At 41.9% G+C, this 20,673-nt stretch overlaps 1 protein-coding gene and 1 long non-coding RNA gene across 7 annotated transcripts in view; both read left to right on the forward strand.

Annotated features, from left to right (window-relative positions):
* Nucleotides 1-20,335, forward strand: part of LOC311624437 — a 152,572-nt gene extending 132,237 nt beyond the window's left edge. The window contains exon 2 of the long non-coding RNA XR_014795321.1: nt 19,614-20,335. This is a non-coding gene — a long non-coding RNA (uncharacterized lncRNA). The remainder of the gene's footprint in view (nt 1-19,613) is intronic.
* Nucleotides 1-20,335, forward strand: part of DZANK1 (double zinc ribbon and ankyrin repeat domains 1) — a 60,828-nt gene extending 40,493 nt beyond the window's left edge. For 3 of the 6 annotated variants that reach the window (XM_084887634.1, XM_084887633.1, XM_084887632.1), the window contains 7 exons: nt 1,441-1,515; nt 3,179-3,275; nt 4,014-4,114; nt 6,578-6,658; nt 7,178-7,305; nt 18,229-18,303; nt 19,233-20,335. In XM_084887634.1, the coding sequence (XP_084743760.1) occupies nt 1,441-1,515; nt 3,179-3,275; nt 4,014-4,114; nt 6,578-6,658; nt 7,178-7,305; nt 18,229-18,303; nt 19,233-19,356 (681 nt within the window). In that variant the 3' untranslated portion in view covers nt 19,357-20,335. The remainder of the gene's footprint in view (nt 1-1,440; nt 1,516-3,178; nt 3,276-4,013; nt 4,115-6,577; nt 6,659-7,177; nt 7,306-18,228; nt 18,304-19,232) is intronic. The other 3 variants (XR_014795317.1, XR_014795316.1, XM_084887635.1) reach the window with 3 other exon arrangements.
* Nucleotides 20,336-20,673: the final 338 nt, after the last annotated feature.

Raw genomic sequence — 20,673 nt, forward strand, 5'->3', positions numbered from 1 at the left:
TAAGAAGACCTGTTCCTCTGTCATGAGACTAGAGGAACCTTTGAAAATCAGCCTGTCTGCTTCTCTGACACTAAAAGGCCAACAATGAAACTATTTCATGGTCAAGTATTGCTCAATTTCCTTTGATCATCTATTTTGATAGTTTATTAGTTTTTTTGGCCTAATCCAGTGGTCTGCAAACTATGGCCTGTGGGACAATTCTAGCCTGCCATCCAATTTTATAAATAAAGTTTTATCAGATTGCAGCAAGATTCATTCATTTACTTATTTTCTGTAACTGCTTTTGTGTTACAATGGCAATGCTGAGTATTCATGACAGAGACTCTATGGCCCACAAAACCTAGAACATTTACTATATGATCTTAAAACATTTGCTGATCTCTGGTTTGATCTAAATCCCTCCCACTGCTTACAGAGAAAGCTACTCAACTACAATATAATACACTAGAGGCCCAGTACATTGGGGAGGGGAGGGATCCCTCAGCCTGGCCTGTGCCCTCTCACACTCAGCAGGGAATGTCCCCAGGGGGATCAGGCCTAAGCCAGCAGGTGGACATCCCTCTTACAGTCAGGGCTCTCGCAGTCTGGGACCACTTGTTCCTTACTGCCTGCCTGCAGTGGAGGTGGGAGAGGCTCCCGCCACAGCTGATACACTCACCAGGCATGAGCCCCGCTTCCGGCTGAATGGCGCTCCCCATGTGGGAGTGCACTGACCACTGGGGGGCAGCTCCTACATTGAGCGTCTGTCTGCCCCCTAGTGGTCAGTGTGTATCATAGTGACCCATCATTCGGTTGATTTGCGTATTATGCTTTTAGTATATAGAATTACCTTTGATTGCCAAAACCTGGCCTCCAGGACACCTTTCCTAAGATGGTGGCATCCAGCCATATTTCTTGATTAAACTTAAAGCATGTCTCTTGTATAAAGTTGGATTTTGCTTTCTTATCCATTCTGGTAGACTCTGCTCTTTTTAAAAAAATGTATTTTCATTGATTCCAGAGAAAAAGGGAGAGGGAGAGAAATAGAAACCTCAATGATGAGAGAGAATCACCAATCGGCTGCCTCCTGCAGCGCCCCCATGAGGACCAAGCCTGCAACCCAGGCATGTGTCCTTGACTAGAATCGAACCGGGGACCCTTCAGTTCACAGGCTGACACTCTAGCTACTGAGCCAAACCAGCCAGGGCAGTCTCTGCTCTTTAATTGGAGTATTTATTTAGTTCATTTATAATTAATGAAATTATAAATATGGCTAGAGTTGTTTCACCCATTTTGCTGTTAGTTCTGTTTTTGTTCTGCTTATCTTTTTTGCCTTATTTTGTGTTAATTAAATATTTGATTAAATTTATAGTTTAACATTTCAGAATTTCTTTGTTGTAGCTCAGGGCACTGAGTTCCATACCCACAGTTGTGACTCCTCTCTCATACTTTTTTTAAAAGCTTCTTTCTGCTACTGTTCACGAAGATGGCTATGAAGTTAGCATCAGGTTGAATTATGTTCAAGTCTCAAACAAGGTGAGTGAAACCTTCAGAAGTTATTTTATTGGGGAATTGATTGAACTAGTAAGTTGTGGCTTATCATTTGTTGAAATGTTTCTGTGTAATTCATAGAAAGGAAAAGTTTCAGATATCGTGGAACTTGAATGTAGGTCAACACTTTCGTGGAATTAGGTAAATAACTGAGCTAAGCCTGAGAGAAGCATTAGGGCACATAGTGATACAGTGAGAACAGGAATTGTCACCCACCCGATTGGGCCTGTGATTTTCAGGCTTATTTCTATTCACTGACATCTGGTGGCAGGTCTGTGATACAACTGCTTTGGGAAAAGACTGACAAAACTGTTTGCTGATATGTACTATGACCTGTTTGCCTGTAAAAAAGAAACCAAGTGTTGTGGCCATGTCTCTCTCCTTTGATCTGCCCTCTATATGGTGACTGGGGCATTGCCGCAGAGCCTGTAAGTGTGTAACAAATATTGATTGATATTGGCAGCTTTAGTGTCATTGGACAAAAAGTCAAAATATACAAAAGAAGAATCCGTGGATTGAAAAGATGGATAAAGAAGGCAAGGAAAAAGAGAGGAACTACTATTTATTGTTAACCAGCAGGGTGTTAGCAATGTCTTTAAAATTAAGATAGATTTATGGGCCCTGCCTACCACAAAGGGAGGCTGGGCATATCCAAGGGGATAATGCATACGAAAGCGCTTTGAAACCAAGTAAAGCACTAAATGCCATGTTTCCGGTGTGGCCAGATCAGAGCTTAGGTCAGGGAGGTATTTCAGGAGAAGGGGAGTGAAGGACTTGGGACAAGGCAAGGGAAGGAGCTAAATGAGCAAGTGGTTGCAAGTAATGTCTGGCTTTACCTGGATCCGTGAGGAGCCCTGGATTGTGAATGACACCACACAGTTGTCCCCAGTTGAGGCAGGGGGGCGAGGGGCATAATTTCTACGGGAAGGCAGCACCCAACTACTGATGGCAGTTGGCCGGAGAAGGGGGTCAGCTGTGAGCTGTTAGTGACCAGCACAGCAGCTGGCCGGTTAGGGGGGACTGGGTGGGCACCAATAGCATCTACAACATGCTATCTATCAAGTAGAAGGGAGGTAAATATGCCCACGTTCACTGTTCTTTTCTTAGCCTGCAGTTTGTGTTCAGAAAGTAGCAGGTGGTTCCCTGTGGCAGGAACCGGCAGCCACGTGAGGGTAGGGTGGATACAGGATTTCAAGTCTGGCCTATGCATTATCTATCCTCATTTTATAAACATCTGTTTCACCTCATTTTTACTTTCACAACATGCCTTTGAGGTAGACCTTAATATTTACACTTTGTGGGTGAGGGAACTGAAAGGCTCAGGGAAGTTAAGCAACTTGCTTCTTCCAAGGTCCCCTAATTCCAAGACACAGAAACGTTCTGAGCACATGGAAGGTGGGCTGGCAGGAACTTGTTGGGAGGCTATTGTGATAATCCCGGTATGAGGTTGTAATGACCGAGAGGAGGGGCCAGACTGAGGACCTGTTTAAGAGGCTGAATGATCAGAACATCCTGGGTGTGAGGGAATTGTAGGAAGGATGTCCAGGTGTGGACAGAGCTGTCAGTGACAGAAAGGAGCAGGTTGGCAGGGAGGTGTAAGGACACAGCATTCTCATCGTCATGGTGCTTGCATGTTTTTGTTGGCCAGAACTTTTACATGAGTAAGGCGATGAATTTCAGCGACCACTTTCTGAGCACCGTCACCGAGGGTGGTCACGGGATATTTGGCAGCAGGTATAGCTTGGGTAAGTTGTGCCCTTCCATTTATTTTATTTTATTATTTTTTGTAAATACATTACTATTAACATCGGTATGATAGATATTATTTATTTATTTATTTATTTATAAATATATTGTATTGATTTCAGAAAGGAAAGGAGAGGGAGAGAGATAGAAACATCAATGATGAGAGAGGATCATTAATTGCCTGACTCCTGCACGCCCCCTACTGGTGATTGAGCCCACAACCCACACATGTGCCCTTTACCGGAATCAAATCAGGGCCCCTTCAGTCTGCAGGCCAACGTTCTATCCATCTAGCCAAACCAGCTAGGCTCCTTCCATTGATTTTTAAAGCCATTGACTAGGAACACAGACTTGGCAAGGGTGGCAGAATTGCTTAAAATTTGCCAGCCCAACCATATGTCTTACTTTCACGTGCCAGCCATTTTATTTATCTGGCTTCCCTGAAGGCAGGGGTGAGACTTTTGAAGTCTTTCACAGGCTTGGGAAGATAAACAGGGGTGGAGTGCTCTTTGGGGTCTAAAAACTATAGTCATTTCTATTCCTCTCCTTCCCCCCATCCTCTCTGGTCCTGGACTGAGATGAATGGCTACCAGAATCCTTCCTACCAAATTTATTCAAACAGAAATTTCTACAAAATTTATTTTATCCTCTTGAGGGGCATGGCACTAGACTCTAGTTCTGTGCCTCAGGGGAGAGGCTGGGGCATCATTTTGATCCGCAACTCTTTGTCGTTCCAGTGAGTGACTACTGCCACAGCACCTCCGATACCACTGAAAAAATCAAGAGGACAAAGACTTTCAAGACCAGAACATTTCAAGAAAGGAAGGAGCAGCTTACAGTATGTGTATCCCTTGGTCCTTAACAGATGTCTTCTTTGGCCTGTCTACTTAATGTTTTATTTTTAGATTTTTATTTATTTATTTTTTTTGTTCAATGGAAGAATTGTTTTCATTTTTTGTTCCTTTTTCATGACAGTTTGTATTGATTTTTTGAAATCCTTTAAAATATCTCAAGATTATTAATTAGAATTATTTAAAAATTCTCATCAGTGTCCTGAATCACCTCTTCTTCCTCTGGTGTCAGTTCTGTGTGCCCATCTTTCGCGTTCTTGTTTTTGGTTTGTCTCAAATGTGATGACCCTTGGTTGTCTGGTCACATTAACAAGTGAAGAGCTAGTTTGATTCTCACAAGCACCTGGCATGGGTGCCCAGCATGGGTGGGTCTGGAGTCTCTGTGTGGGTGGATGGGTATGTGTGGGGGCAGGCTTCCCTGGGGGGTTGTGGGCAGAGGCAGGAGAAAGTACAAGATGGCATTTCCTCTGGTGATGAGGGTGGTGCTACAAAGTACTCCGGTGTGAGCTGTCTTCCAGACCCTTCCTTATGTCTGTCATAGAGGTTGGGGCTCTGCCCTTCTTGGGCCCAAGTGCTCCCAGGAAGTGCCTGTGAGGCAAATCATGCACTCTCTGGAAAGTAGTTATCAGGGTTTAAGCAGAGAACAAAAGCCCCTGTCTTTGCATTGAAGAGGAGGACACCAGCCATCTCAGATATTTACAAGAAAGCCCTCTGATGACACACACATGATGCGGCCCAGCACTCAGCTTCTACCCTCCTTGTTGATTAACTTTGAGCATGCGCAGGGCTCCCTGTAGAAAGCACACTCACCCTGGTTTTCACCCGGGTTTTTCCTTTGGTTAGAGTTCCTTGTCTGTCAGATCCCATCAACTTTCCATCTCTGGATTCCTCACCATTTCTGATCCTCTGATGGCATCCTTTCAGAGTTTCCACAGCTGGTAGAGTTTAAATAATTTCAGTGGGAGCTTTGCAGAAAGAGACAGTGGGTATCTTTGCTTCTTGTAGTCAGTCCTGCCCTCCAGCTTTCAGTTAAGCCAGGCCCTCAGGGTCCTCGGACTCACATACCCGCCGCCTAGCTTGCATCGTGATTCCTCTGGAAGCAGGGACTCTGCTCTTCATCTTGTCATAAACCCTAATAAATGTGGGAAGAATACCTGAGAATTGTTTAAAACTTAATTGCTTGTGATTCCTTGTACTCTACCTTCTCCCAGTTTGAAATATTGTCAGTACGTATAACAGAAGTATAGAATTCCATAAACTTCATAACAGTTTTACCATTTTGGAAATTCTACCCACTTATTCTATACGTGATCTGAATTCCCCAGTGTTATGTGCCTTTTATCTTCTCATTCTCTTTTAGGGGCCAAGTGGCAGAAGCTATACCATCTGTTCATTCATTCAGTGATTACTTTTGAGCACATCTATCCTAGGTGCAGTTCTAGGTCTTGAAAATAAACAAAAGCCTTAAAGTTCTCAGACCTCATGAAGTTGACATTCTAGTACATTTTTCCCCATACGGAATGGAATTCAGTATAAACAACCGCCCCCTGCCCCTCCCCCGATGGATGAGAGCACCTTGTTCTGAGCTGCTCACTGGGAGGACACAGGGCGAACCCTGCATCTTCTTCCCAAAGGCTCAGAGGCCGTGGCCAGTGTCCTCATTCCCGGGGCTTCCGGGGAGCCAGGGAGGTGTGGTGTTCCTTCCGCTTTATAAACAGGTAAATGCTGGTCCCGGAGCTATCCCACAGTCACCCTTGGGTGGGATCCAGAGGCAGACACCTGCTAGAGGGAATGTCCCCTGCTTCCTTTAGTCTTCCAGTAACCAGCATTTACAATCCTTTCTGTATAAGGAAAGATGATATAAAAATAAATTTCATTGCATTTTGAAAATATAAGGATAATAAAATCTTCAGATTTCTGATGATAGGTAGATGAGAGGTTATTTCTCCCCCAAGCAAGAGATCGACTTTATTGGTTCTCTCACACCTCAGGTGAGAATGTATTGTGAGCTGTCTTACCGAGGCTGACTTTGAGCACTTTATAACAGCATGCAAAGTAAATTTTAGGATTCACCCGGTTGCTTTTCCTAGAAATAGTCATAATAAAACCAGTGTGGTGTTTCTTGGTTTTGGTGAGATTTCTCCTTGCATCCCTGTCCTTGATAATATAAAACAATGTGAGTGTGTTATCCTTCATCAAGGCAGTATTTCAAAGACCAGGAAAATGTACATTAGGTGTGTTTATCAGTGCTGCTGGCTGTTGGAGACCACACACACACACACACACACACACACACACACACGATTGTGCTCATGCTCCCCTGTCCCTGGGGCTCAGAACTTAACCCTGGAGAGGAGACATTTACCTCGAGGGTTGAGCCTGGGTAAGAGGGACTTGACAGTAAAGATATTTTGTGGCAGTGGAAATGACCACATTCTGTAATGCTGCAGCCCGAAAACAGGCTCCTGCTGAAGGAAGTCGGACCGACAGGGGAAGGAAGAGTCTCTGTGATTGAACAGTTGCTTGATGAAGTAAGTGCAACCGAAGAGCAAGTCTCCCTGGGGGTTCCAGCCTGTGTTTCATCTCTGTCTCTTTCCGATGGAAGTTCTGTTCAATGTTGTGATTATCACAGGGCCAGTTAATTTTTTAATGCTGGGAATGGATTAAATGGCGAGTCCAAACCTTTACATGAATTGTTGTTACCTGTTGTTAGTTTTCATTACAAAGGAAATAGGCAGAAACCTGCATATGAGCCCAAATAAGAGGCACGAAGATGGACAGAACCCCTGGTCTGTGAGATCCCATGTTTCCTAAAGAGGCAAACTTCTCTGGGTGCCTACTCCTCCCGATGTGGAAACAGAAGTTTTACCACCCGAGTGACATGGCAGCTCTGTCTGTTCTTTGCTGGGTCTCGGGGTTCCTGACTCCCTTCTCTGTGGACTTAAAGCTGCTTAGTTCCATCGAGGATGTTTGTTTGTGACTAAGAAGGTGATCAGATGCTCCTGAGTGCAGGGTTTTGTGGCAGGCTTGTCCTTTTCCGTGTGCTGCAGGGAGCAGATCCCAACTGCAGTGACAATGAAGACCGACCCGTTATTACCGTGGCTGTGATCAATAGGCACCACGAAGCGATCCCAGTCCTCGCGCAGAGAGGAGCAGACCTCGAGCGGCCGTGGGGACCGTAAGTGAGACACAATGGAGGAGAGTTCTGGCGCCATGCGGCAGCCAGCCAGTACCTTGAGCTCTGCTGCAGCAGGATCAGCTACCTGCACGCCCTGTGCAATCTCACCCACTTAGGCACCATCTGCACCCATTGTAGCCTTAGTAATAGACTCAATAGCTCATATTTTCTAAATCTGGTTAGAATGAAGTCTTCAAAATGGACCTTTGGATTGCCTAAATTTTAGTAGCTTTTACAAAGGATGGTACATTTTGTTAATTCATTAATTTATACTATCGTGGGGCTGGCAGGTTCTTAGTGCTTAGGGTGTTAAGCAATGCTTTCATCATGATCTGAATTGTAAGAGAAGAAAGCCCCATAGGAATATACCCACGAAGTTAATGCACAAAGAAAATGATATGCACTTGTCTCACAGGTTAACATCATTGGGGAGGAGATGGGTCCATCTGAGCTCAACACATAATCTCCTGGTGCCTTGGTTTCCCCAGCTGTGAAGCAGGACAGAGTGATACCACATCATGTGTGATGACTTTGTTACCTACTGTCCTGGTTTTGGTGCTGTCCTGCCTCTTGACCTCTCCCAGCCTGTGTTCCTGTTGCTGTCTTGCAAATAGTAGGAAACCTGGGGTGGAAAATTCCTTGAGTATGGGTCCTTCCTGTTAATTGCCTATCCTGCTGACCAAGCTGTTGAACTAGATGTCTCTAGGGGCATCCCAGGTGTCTAACGTTACTGCCTTCTGAATTATTAAGACAGGGTCAAAGCCCAGGTCATCGAATCATACTGCTGAGTGTCTCAAGCCAGCATAGGGGACAAAAGTTCAGTAGTTTTGCTTCTGTTTTTCTCTGTTTCAAAATTTCTTCTAGTGTTTTTATTCAAAATATATCCCTCTTAATTTTCAGATGTGCATTTTTATCAGTCTTTGCCCAAAAAGACAGCTATACTATACCAGTAGGCATGACCCCCTTTTTAGTTTTATTTTATAGCAGGATTTTGGCACACCGGTGTAAACATTTGATGGCTGGAGTTTACTTTCTTAAGTTTTCTTAGGGTTCACATTCATCATACTCTGCCAGCTTCTTTATTCCACACTGTATCATCATTAACAATAAAAATACTACTATCTTGTTTTGTGTTAAGGTATAGTTTATATTTGTATAATTCAGATAATCTTTTCTTATAGCATTTAAGTATGTTATGGTTAATACAAAAATATATTGAGCACATTTTGAGCTGATGCTCAAGTCTGATGAGTCCTAGCTTTATGAAAAGCCCAGCTAAGAAGATGAAACTATCTTAGACGGGCAACAGATTCACTGGTTTTCTTTGGTGTTCTTCAGTTTTTACTTTTGCTTTATCACCATTCGAACCCACCATGCTGTTTATCCATGTGATCTCATTGCATTTCTGCTAAGTCTCTGGTTATGCCATCTGTCTCGAGGGTATATAATAGCCCTTTGCCATTCTTACTGCGTGCTCCTTGGTACTAGTAGCAGAATTTAGCTCACATGGGGGGAGGGAGGAGAGCTGCTAGACTGAATGCCTTCCCCCTAAATAGAGCTCAGAGATCTCTTCTTCCTTTTCAGTTTATGCCAGTGGAGGAAAGCAGATTTTTCCACTGGAAGCCAAATTATGCAAGTCTGGTTTATATTAGTTCATTTGAAGTATTTAGGCCTAGGTCAGCCTGCCCTCTGCCCCACAGCTGGATCTCTGTGGATCCAAGAACACATCTTCAAGTTTCCATTCATCCTACTGCTCTCCAGGTATAAGCCAGCGGAGACCTGGCTGTCCTGGAGAAGAGGCCCAGGGAACTGTCCTCAGCACCCCCCCGGATTGAAATGCGCCTTCCCTCCCAGGCACGTTTGGCTAGTGGAGAGAAGCAGCCCTGTGGCTTCCACATGCGGTCACTTCCATTAAGGAGGTTGGCAGGTAGCAGAGGCCTCCCTAGTGTTTCTGTTTATCATGTTTGTGTCATTTCTATCGGAATAAACTCATATTCAACAGGAAGGAAAGGGCTAGGTACACATCCTCCACCGAAGCTGATACCTCTTCGCAGACTTCAGAAACAGACTCAAGGTCTCGCTGGGAGAAGGACACAGAAGAGGGTTGTCTGTTTTGGACAGTAGTTGGACAGTAGTTTGGACAGTAGTTTGGACAGTAGTTTCTTCACGGGAGTTTCAGACAATTAATCTCTCAGATCTGCTCCAGGTGGAGAAAATGCAACTCGCAGTCTACTTCTTAGAGGTTCAGCTGTGGAGATTTGTTCTGTTTGGTCAGTGGTCGGCAAACTCATTAGTCAACATAGTCAATTATCAGCAGTACAATGACTGAAATTTCTTTTGAGAGCCAAATTTTTTAAACTTAAACTTCTCCTAACACCACTTCTTCAAAATAGACTTGCGTAGGCCGTGGTATTTTGTGAAAGAGCCATACTCAAGGGGCCAAAGAGCCGCATATGGCTCGTGAGCCACCGTTTGCTGACCATGGTGTTAGGTAATTGAAGATTTACAAAGAGAATCTAACTTAATCTACTATGATGCTTAGATTTGAATAAATAGTTTGAGTTGTTTGTTGGTTAAGAGTAAAATTTCTTTAAAATACTAATTCCAGGAACACCAAGGTATAACTATTGTATGAAACATGTTCTAAAAGGTCTGATGAGAGAACACCGCTATTCAGAGGAACAAACTCAAACTAATCTGAAGCATGGGGTTCTGAAAAGGAGGTATATTCCATCTAGCATACCTTCCATATATTTATTTTATTTTTTCCACCATTTATCCCCTCTATGCCATCTTCTACCCCCAACCCCCACTTTCTATATTTGAGTTAAGTTGTTGGATGAGCAGTATACAAAATTAAAATTGGCAGAGTCACAATTCATCATTTTCCAAAACTGTAAATCGAATACACATTCTGCTCAGACTGGGGATAGTTGTGAAGAAAGACGATCATATGTCTACTTAGGAAATGTGGTGACTCCATCAGCATATCTAAGTTCAAATGGTAAGTGTCTTATAAAGACCCAAGGAACTTGAGGGGTGAAGTGGCAGAGTTAAGCCATATGCTACTAGGGAGAAGGAAAGCTGAAAGATACAGAGGAGATTGTTGTCACTGGTGTGACTGAGACATCCTTTGTCAGTGCTTCCAACACATGCTGTGTACCCCTCTGCCTGCATTTACAACTGGTATCCTGAGCTCCCAGAGAAAGGACCCCGGCCCTGGCACAAATGGGGACATTAGGCTGGCATTAAAATATGTGTTGAGTAGATGAACAAATTATCGGAATGACTGATAGCCAGGCAGAAGTAATTCAATTGACCTCATGAAAAGTGTAAACTTAGAAGGTGAGCATTGGAAATTCTGCTCTTGGAGAGAGAGCACGTAGACAGAAGAGAGCAAAATGTAGAGAAAATGAGCATATTCTTCTTGCTAGGCCTTTTTATCCATAAAATAGAGATAATAATACTTATTGTTATAGAATCAGTTGGAGGAGAAAATGAGACCATGTATTTGTAATTTCTAGGAAGAGCCTAATAATTGGACATTAATAAATGATAGCAAGCTTTGAATGGGAAATATGGACTGCACAATGAAACCCAGGGTGAAAGGTGTTAGTTTATACAATTTAAGTTAAAGTTCTGTATTCTATTATTCTCTTTTAAAAAATATTTTATTGATTTTTTTTACAGAGAGGAAGAGAGAGGGATAGAGAATGAGAAATATTGATGAGAGAGAATCATTGATCAGCTGCCTCCTGCACACCCCCCACCGGGGACGTGCCCCCAACTAAGGCACATGCCCTTGACAGGAATCGAACCTGGGACCTTTCAGTCCGCAGGCTGACGCTCTATCCACTGAGCCAAACCGGTTTCATCTGTATTCTATTATTCTTTTTTTTCTTTTTTAAATATATTTTATTGATTTTTTACAGAGAAGAAGGGAGAGGGATAGAGAGCTAGAAACATCGATGAGAGAGAAACATCGACCAGCTGCCTCTTGCACACCCCCTAAGGGGGATGTGCCCGTAACCAATGTACATGCCCTTGACCAGAATTGAACCTGGGACCTTTCAGTCTGCAGACCGACGCTCTACCGCTGAGCCAAACCGGTTAGGGCTGTATTCTATTATTCTTAATAGATATCACCAAGTCTTCCTAGGCCTGAGTTTTCATAATTAAGAAAGGGCATGTTATACTAGTCTTTTAATATATCAAATTCTAAGAAGTTGGACTTAAAAAGAGTTTCTCATAATTTACTTCATATATGAAACAATCAAAGATCTTGTTAAGATGCATATACAGTTGATCCAGGAGGATGCCACTGATCCAGGTACCATAGTTCGAGTAGTGAAGATATAGAGACTGTTTTTAACACATTGCGGACCAGTAGTTTTATTGCGAGCTTTACCCAGTGGCCAGATAAGTTTCTATTGAACTACGTAGTACAAAAAACGTTTTACATAAATGTTAAAGGCACGCTTTAAAAGTAAATATCCATTGCATTTTTAAAATATATATTTTATTGATTTTTTACAGAGAGAAAGGGAGAGGTATAGAGAGATTGAAACATTGATGAGACAGAAACATCGATCAGCTGCCTCCTGCACACCCCCCACTAGAGATGTGCTCGCAACTAATGTACATGCCCTTGACTGGAATCGAACCTGGGACCCTTCAGTCTGCAGGCCAACGCTCTATCCACTAAGCCAAACTGGTTAGGGCCCCATTGCATCTTGAAGTTATTTATTACATGTTTTTACAAGCTAATATCTTTTTTAAGGCCACAAGCCGTAGAACAGAAAGCACGAGAATTCTCATGATCCGTCTGGAATGTATTGATATGAATTGAGCTTTTAAGAGACAGCCCACCATGGCATTTGGTAAGGAAATGGCCTCATAATGCTATTGGACACTGGGGATTTACCCCTGTACCTGAGCTGTCAGTTATGTTGACCTGATTTTAAAAAATAATGATGATGATGATATCATCACCACCAACAACAACAATATGAAGGCTGATCCCCAAAACTTAGTTGCTTGAAGAAACTATATAGAACCAATGGGCAGACCTTTGGAAATTCTGGCAAAGGCACATTGCGTTGACACTTCCATCTATTGCCTCTGGGAAAATAGGAGGAAAAACACCATTCAGATTTGCTTGACACCAGGAGCCTTAGCCAAATAAGTTATTTAAGTAACAAGTCGTGTGCATGAAAAGATTTAAAACTAGATAAGATCCTGCCGGGACCGGTTTGGCTCAGTGAATAGAGCGTTGGCCTGCGGACTGAAAGGTCCCAGGTTCGATTCCGGGCAAGGGCATGTACTGTGGTTGCGGGCACATCCCCAGTGGGGGGTGTGCAAGAGGCAGCTGATCAATAACTCTCTCTCATCGATGTTTCTAACTCTCTATCCCTCTCTCTTTCTCTCTGTAAAAAATCAATAAAATATTTTTTTTAAAAAATTAAAAAAATAAAACTAGATAAGATCCAGAACCATCAGGGTGTTTGGTGCTTTTAGAGTGCTGTTGCAGTGAAAAACCAGTGAAAGTACTCAGTTTTTCAATTACTTTGGAAAAAGGAGAGGCATCTATTTAAGTGGACAGTTCAGATTCTGGTGCCCAAATCAGAGGATTACCCTTCCACATCTATATGGGAAGGGTCATAGTTATACTTACCTGAAATTCTTGCAACTCATATAGGTTTCAATCTTGGAGGCAATGCTTCTTCCTTTAATTTGTCTGCTCATTCTTTTTGTGGATGTATTCATTTCGCTAGTGGTTATTGAGCACCTACTATGTGCCAGTCATCATCTAGGTAATGGAGATACAGCAGTGATGAAGGCAAAATTCTTTCCCTTGTGGAGTTTACAATATAGTGGAGGAGACAGACAATAAACATACAAATGAATAAGTAATTTTGGAGAATAAGTCTTGCAAAGATAATAAAGCCAGGTAGAAGAATAGAAGATGTGGTCAGGAAAGGACTCAAACCTACCCCCTGAGACCAGAGACACAGACTTAGTCTGGAAGAAACTTGCTTTAGGTGCAGAAGATTATTGGAGAGGTTGTTCCAAAGTGAGATTTCCTTATTTATGACTAGTCTGGCAGAAAGATTTTTAAAAATATGTTTTTATTGATTTCAGAAAGAGGAAGGGAAAGGGAGAAAGAGAGAGAAACCTCAATGATGAGAGAGAATCATCGATCGCTACCTCCTGCATACCTCCTACTGGGGATCAAGTCTGCAACCTGGGCATGTGCCTTGACCTGGAATTGAACCGTGACTTCCTAGTTTATGGGTCTATGCTCAACCACTAAGCCACACCATCTGGGCTGGCAGAAAGATTTAAAAAATTTGTATTTGTTTATTGAAAACAATTCTTACATGCCAAATAATTTTTTAATTTTATCAAAGTAAGACCTGCACATGATAGAAAAGTCAAATCCTATAGAAGGGATTAGCAGTCCTCCTCTGCCCTTCTTTTTTTCTTTTCTTTTCTTTTCTTTTTTCTTCTGAATTTATTTTTTATCTTTTTGTTGAGAGTATTACAGATGTCCTCCCTTTTATCCCCATTGTGCCCCCCACCCAGTTCCCACCCTGCCCTAGGCCTTCACCAGCCTATTTTCTGTGTTCATGGGCAAAGCAGCTATACATATACATTGTTAGGTTAATCTCTTCCTGCCCCCTGCCCTCTTCCCTCTGAGTTTGTTCCATGTTTCCATGCCTCAGATTCTATTTTGTTTATCAGTTAATTTTGTTCATTAGATTCCACATATGAGTGAGATCATGTGATATTTGTCTTTCGCTAACTGGAAAGCTGTGGTGTATTTACACAAGAGAATACTGTGCAGCTGTAAAAAAGAATAATCTATTACTCTTTGAGATAGCTTGGAGGGATCTGGAGATTATTATGCAAATGAAATATCATGTCCTCACTTCTTCATCCCCATTTCTTGTTCCTAGGGACAACTGCAATGAGATATTTTGTTGTTGTTTAGATATATATATATTTCTTTTATTTCAGAGAGTAAGGGAGAGGGTGAGAAAGATAGAAACATCACTGATGAGAGAGAATCATTGATCGGCTGCCTCCTGCATCCCCCTACTGAGGATTGAGCCTGCAATCTGGGCATGTGCCCTTGATAAGAATTGAACCCAGACCCTCCTTCAAGTCCACAGGCCGATGCTCTATCCACTGAGCCAAACTTGCTAGTGCTACATTGAAATATTTTTTAATTCTCCTGGGAGTCAGCTACATCAGTCACTAAACAATATGCTTAAACTGATAATTCCTGATTTATCATGGTTAGGTATTATCATCTTGCCAATTCCTGATTTATATGTTTAGGTATTATCATCTTGCCATGCCAGATGATGATTTGTTTCACTGACCCTACCTGATTATTTCTATCCTCATATTAATGTTTTAATAATTCTATTATTATTTTTGGTTCTTTTATTAATTCCTGCTATAAATAATGTTCCTAAACTCATATTTTGATTGCTATCTTTTTTAGACTTATTTTAGAGACAGGGTAAGAGGGAAGGAGAGAGAGAGAGAGAGAGAGAGAGAGAGAGAGAGAGAGAGAGAGAGAGAGAAAGATATTTGTTGTCCCACTCACGTATGCATTCATTGGTTGATTCTTGTATGTGCCCTGACTAGGGATCAAACCCACAATCTTGGCATATCAAGGTGACATTCTAAACAACTGAACTACCCTGCCGGGGCCTTGACCATTATCTTTCAATGGTATCTCTTGACTGCCTTGTATATTAATGCATATATTACTGCTTCCTATCTTTACCTCTACCCCTTCTTCCCCTTCCATCTCACAATTTACATTACTCTTTTATTTCTATTATTATTTTTACAAGGCTGATCAGTTATATTTTCTTGTGTTAACATAATGAAGACATATTTCTTGTGATTAGGTATCCTAATTATAATTTATTCTAATCATTGATTTCAATAGTTGAGAAGCACAAAGAACAATTGCATTGTAATAGCTATATAAATATTGTTCGTTGAAGAATTAAGAGATATGTTGTGATTACATTTCCTTCTTTGTGGATTTGAGATAATGACCCCTAGGCCAGTCAAAGTAAAATTTTCTTACCAGAAATGCCAAATTGATTCTCTTTACACACCATGAATTGTTCAAAATCCTGTTGCATTTCATATTCTTTCATAAACTATGAATAACATATAACTTTTGTATCTTTGATTTTCCTTGAATTTATGATTGCCTTTGTTTTTTTCAGGCTTGAAAAAGAACATGGCTTTACCAAATTCATAATCCTGTCTCACTTCTTACTTTTTCAGTGTTGTTCTTAGAGACATTCTTCTTGGAGTACATTTCCTATTTGGATTTTGCCTGATAGCTTTTCAGCTCTGCTGCACAATGGTGATTGTGGGATTTTTATTTTATTGGAATTCACCTGTAGTTATTGTTCACATTTTCCTCTTTCTTGCTTTTGACCTTTGTCAGGATAAAGTGTGGCCTCAGGTAACTTCTTCAGAAAGGGTGTGTAGAAATACATTCTGAATCCTTGATCGATCTGCTGCCTCCTGCACACCCCTACTGGGGATATGCCTGCAACTGAGGTACATGCCCTTGACTGAAATCGAATCTGGGACCCTTCAGTCCACAGGCATCAGCTCTATCCATTGAGCCAAACTGGTTAGGGTTGTCTTCATTCGTGATTAATGCTTTGACTACTATTAATTTGTATTCAAAATAAAATTTCCTCAAATCTTAGAAAGCCTTGCTCTCTTACTTTCTAGCATCCCATGAAAATTTTACAGCAATTTTTTTCTTTATTTGTGACCTATTCTTTCTAGAAGCATTTATCCTTGATGTTCAGAAATTTCACAAGGGTGTCTTTTTTTCATGTGCCATTTTTTTCATTCACCCAGTTGGTCCTTTTAGTCTAAAAAGTCATGTTTTTCTTCAGCTCAAGGGAAATTTCTTTTATCTCTCCATTTTTTTTGTTCTCTCCTTCTAGATCTCCTATTAGTTTGATGATGGATCTCTTGAGTTGATGATATCATATATATATATATATATACTTTCCCCCATATTTTCATCTCCCTTTTTCTCTTTTCTTAAGATAATTTCTTAACCCACCTGTTTAATACTTTCAATTTCAATAATCATATGTTTACTTTCTAAGAGCTACTTTTTGTTCTTATTGTTTTTCCTTTTTTTTGGGGGGGGGGGTGGCTAAAAACAACAGATTTATTCTTATAAAGTTCCAGAGACCATAAGCTAAAGTCAAGGTGTCAAAAGGTTATATTTTCTCAGAAGCCTTCAGGGAAGAATTATGCTTGCCTTCTAGCTTCTCGTAGTCCCCAGCAACCCTTGGCATCCCTTGGCTTGTAGCTGCATCACTCCAGTCTCTTCCTTTGTCATCAAATGGTTGTTTTCTTTTTGTTTCCCTGTGTTTATTGTTTCTTCTTCATGGCCTCATGTTTTGTTTTGTTTTCATGTTTTTGTCTGATATTGTCTTCAATCATTCTTAGGATACCAATTAGATTTTGTCTTTTAAAAATTTATGTTGCGTGTTTTGGTATTTCTCAGATGCCTGTGATCCCTTGTTGTCTATCCATATTAAAATGGGGAATAAGCTAAATGAGTGGGATTCTGTGTACTTGAGAGGAGTTGGTTAACTGGGGAGTTTTGGGGTAGATGAAGCTTCTCTCAGACGGAGACAAGTGGCAGACTTCCCCCTGAGCATGGCAATTGCTTACCTGATTTTTTTTCTGGGGGCACCATTTGTCTTTTTCAGAGTAGAGGCCACCATATTTTTCTTTCCTTTGGGATAAATTGATGGCTGCAGGTATATTTGCAGGTGCAGGGGATGGAACGGTTGTATCAGGGGAAAGAGCAGGCCTGGGAGAATGCAGAACTTCCATTGTTCATCCCCTTTCTAGTCCAATTGTGACTCCCATGTACCATCACTCCTGCCCTCTCTGATCAGGATCCTTCCATGAGTTCTAGGATGCAGGTATCACCCATCCTTCATTTCAGGCATCCACTGCTCTCTCTCTGGGCCAAACCTGGCCGGGCAAGGTGGAGAGACAGTCTGGCATGCAGCAAAATATGCTCTGTCTCACCTCTAGAGCTTGCTTTGTAGATTCTAAGATTGGCGTTTATTTTCATAGCCTACAACCCAACTCACTGAAGCCAAAGTCAGTTTCCTACACAAGAACAGGAGCTTCCGCCCAGCCTGTGTGGCTCAGTGGTTGAGTCTACCTTTGAACCAGGGGTCATGGTTCAATTCCTGGTCAGGGCACATGCCTGGGTGGCAGCTCGATTCCCATTAGGGGGCGTGCAGGAGGCAGCTGATCAGTGATTCTCTCATCATTGATGTTTCTATCTCTCTCTCCCTCTCCTTTCCTCTCTGAAATAAAAATATATATTTTAAAGAGAAATAGTAGCCTCATCTATGAAAAGGTTATTATCATATAGACCAGTGGTCACCAACCTTTCAGACTTCATGGACCACTGGTTGGCGACCGCTAATATAGACAATGCCCAAGAGGTCCAAGCCAGTGGTGAGACTATGTCTAATATGTTCCATAAACTCTGGTAGGAAATTTACTGAAATAGTATTTATTAGCATTTGTTAAATCACCTACAAACCTGATCTTTGTGAGGTTTCTCACTTTACAATATGAATGTGTCAGATAAGTTTTTAAAAATACATAATAAGAATTGAATGTGTCCAGAGACCTTTCACTTTCTATCTAACATCACAGCTTAGCCACCATCACAGTATTTCTCCAAGGGAAGCGGCAGTGAGGGGAGACTCAAGAGATTATATCAATTTGTTAAATAGGGCAGTGGGTGAAACCAAGGCCCCTGTGGTCATGTGTTCCCTGCCCAGTTTTTTTAGCCAGGGTGATTTTTTTCTCTCCAAACAGGTACCAAAATACTGCTCTTCATGAAGCCACTCTGCTTGGCATGGCAGGAAGGGAGTGTATTGCTGCTTTGCTGGGGTAAGTTCCCTGGCCGCTTGGGAAGACTTTTGAGGGCCACAGTGCTCCCCCGATGACCCGGGTGATTTTGAAGGACCCTGGTACCTGAATATATAGTTAGTCCAGTGAATGGGAGCCACCACTCACCATGGCTTCTGGGACTAGGAGCTTTTAAAAAAATATATTTTATTGGTTTCAGAGAGGAAGGGAGAGAGAGAGAGATAGAAACATCAATGCTGGGGGAGAATCATTGATCAGCTGCCTCCTGCATGCCCCTTACTGGGGATCACGTCCGCAACCTGGGCATGGGCCCTTGACTGGAATCGAACCCTGGACACTTCAGTCCACAGGCTGACACTCTATTTACTGAACCAAACCAGCTAGGGCCAGTAGGAGCTTTTAAACACACAATTAAAATGTTGCCCACCACCGAAAACGGTTTGTCTCAGTGGATAGAGCGTCCGCCTGGGGTCGGAAGTGTCCCAGGTTCGATTCCGGTCAAGGGCATGTACCTTGGTTGCGGGCATATCCCCAGTGGGGGGTGTGCAGGAAGCAGCTGGTCGATGCTTCTCTCTCATGGATGTTTCTCGCTCTCTGTCCCTCTTCCTTTCTCTCTGTAAAAAAAAAAAAAAAAAAAAAAAAGCCAATAAAATATATTAAAAAAAATAAATAAATAAAATGTTGCTCACCTCTTAAACACCTTTAGTTGTAGGACTTTGATGCAATGGCCAGGATTGGCAATTGAACGTATGAAATCAGAAAGTCCCTCAAAAGGTCTCACTCATCCCTTTAAGAGCCACCCTTGAGGCTGAGGGTCATGGTGGCCTCTTGGGGACAGAATTGGGAAGGTGGGGCCAAGAGGCTCCCAGACTGGCCTCCGAGTCAGGGAAGAGTCAGGCGTTCAGATCCAAGTGCCTACGTCCTTCATTTCACCCCCATTCCTTTCCCAGATGCAATGCAAGCATCCGAAAGAAGAATATTAGAGGCCACACCCCCCGTGACCTGGCTCTGTCAATTGGGGATGACCTCATCACCTCGCTCTTCGCTGCTAAGCTCGGCCTCGATGACTATTAGGCACTAGGACCTCCACGGAGCTTCACGTAAAGAAACCATCCAGCCCTGGCAGTTCTTTGCTCGTTTCCTTCTGAAATGTGTATTTGAGGTTTGGCAATTGTGGTTAAGATGAACTCATATGTTTTTGTCTTTTAATTATTGTGACAGTGTAAGCATGGGTATTTCCTAATGTGATGGTGATGAACTTGATGCATGTCTTATTGCTGCTTGTTTTAGATTTTCTTTTTCAATAGATAATAATTGCACAAAATGCAAAGCTAAAAAGTATAAAGTATCATGTAGTGAAAAGTCTGCTTCCCATCCCTGACCCTCAGCCACCCACCTCCCCTCCTCAGAGGTAGCCAGTGGTAGTGTCAACTGTGTCTTTCCAGAAATAGTATAGGATTGTATAAGCCGTGTGTGTGGTGTATGCATGTGCAGGTCTATAGAGTAGGCATGAATACAAATATAGATGATATACACATATATTATCTCTCCTCTTGTGAGACAAGTAGTAGTGAACTACACACTGTCCTATCTCGTTCTTTTGCTTAATGTGTCTTGTAGGTGGTTCCAAATTATTATATAAAGACTGAGTTTATTTAAAAATGTTTTTCTTTTCTTAATATCTTTTCTTGTTATACTTCCATTTCCCCCCTCCTTTACCTCCCTTTTTCCAGTTCCTACTCACGCCCACGTCTTCACTATCCTATTGCCTGTGTCCGTGGGCTGTGCCTATAAGTTCTTTGGTTTATCTCTTCCTACCCCCCTTCCCCCAACCTCACATCAAGGTGTATCAGTGTGTTCCATGTCTCTGTGCTTTGGGTATTATTTTGTTCATTCGATTCCACAAATAAGTGAGATCATGTGATATTTGTCTTTCTCAGATTGGCTTATTAAAAGTGTTTTTCTTGTGTTGAATTCGTGGACATTCCTATTGTTATGGCTTGTAATTTGGTGACAAATAAGGTTTAAATAAAGTACTTGCATGAATGCCTAATTTTGACTTATTCCTTTTTTCAGAATGTTATTTCAGTCTTTGGTGATTGAATCGTGGAGTGCCTAAGTTGTTTTTTACTGTGTATAACAAGAATATTCATTAATATAAAATAACTTAGCACAATAAATAACAGACTTTGTTAATTGGTTGCTATCACTACCTGCACTTTATTTCCCGGGAGTGGTGCTCTGAGATGGGTGTGGTTGGAGACCCCAGGCTCTGACACTAATTTGTTGTTTTTGTGTGTGTTTTTTTAAAATATATTTTATTGATTTTTAACAGAGAGAAAGGGAGAGAGATAGAGAGCTAGAAACGTCGATGAGAGAGAAACATCAACC

This window comes from Pipistrellus hanaki (genome assembly GCF_964339955.1).
Source record: "Pipistrellus hanaki genome assembly, chromosome: 6".
NCBI classification, from domain to species: domain Eukaryota; kingdom Metazoa; phylum Chordata; class Mammalia; order Chiroptera; family Vespertilionidae; genus Pipistrellus; species Pipistrellus hanaki.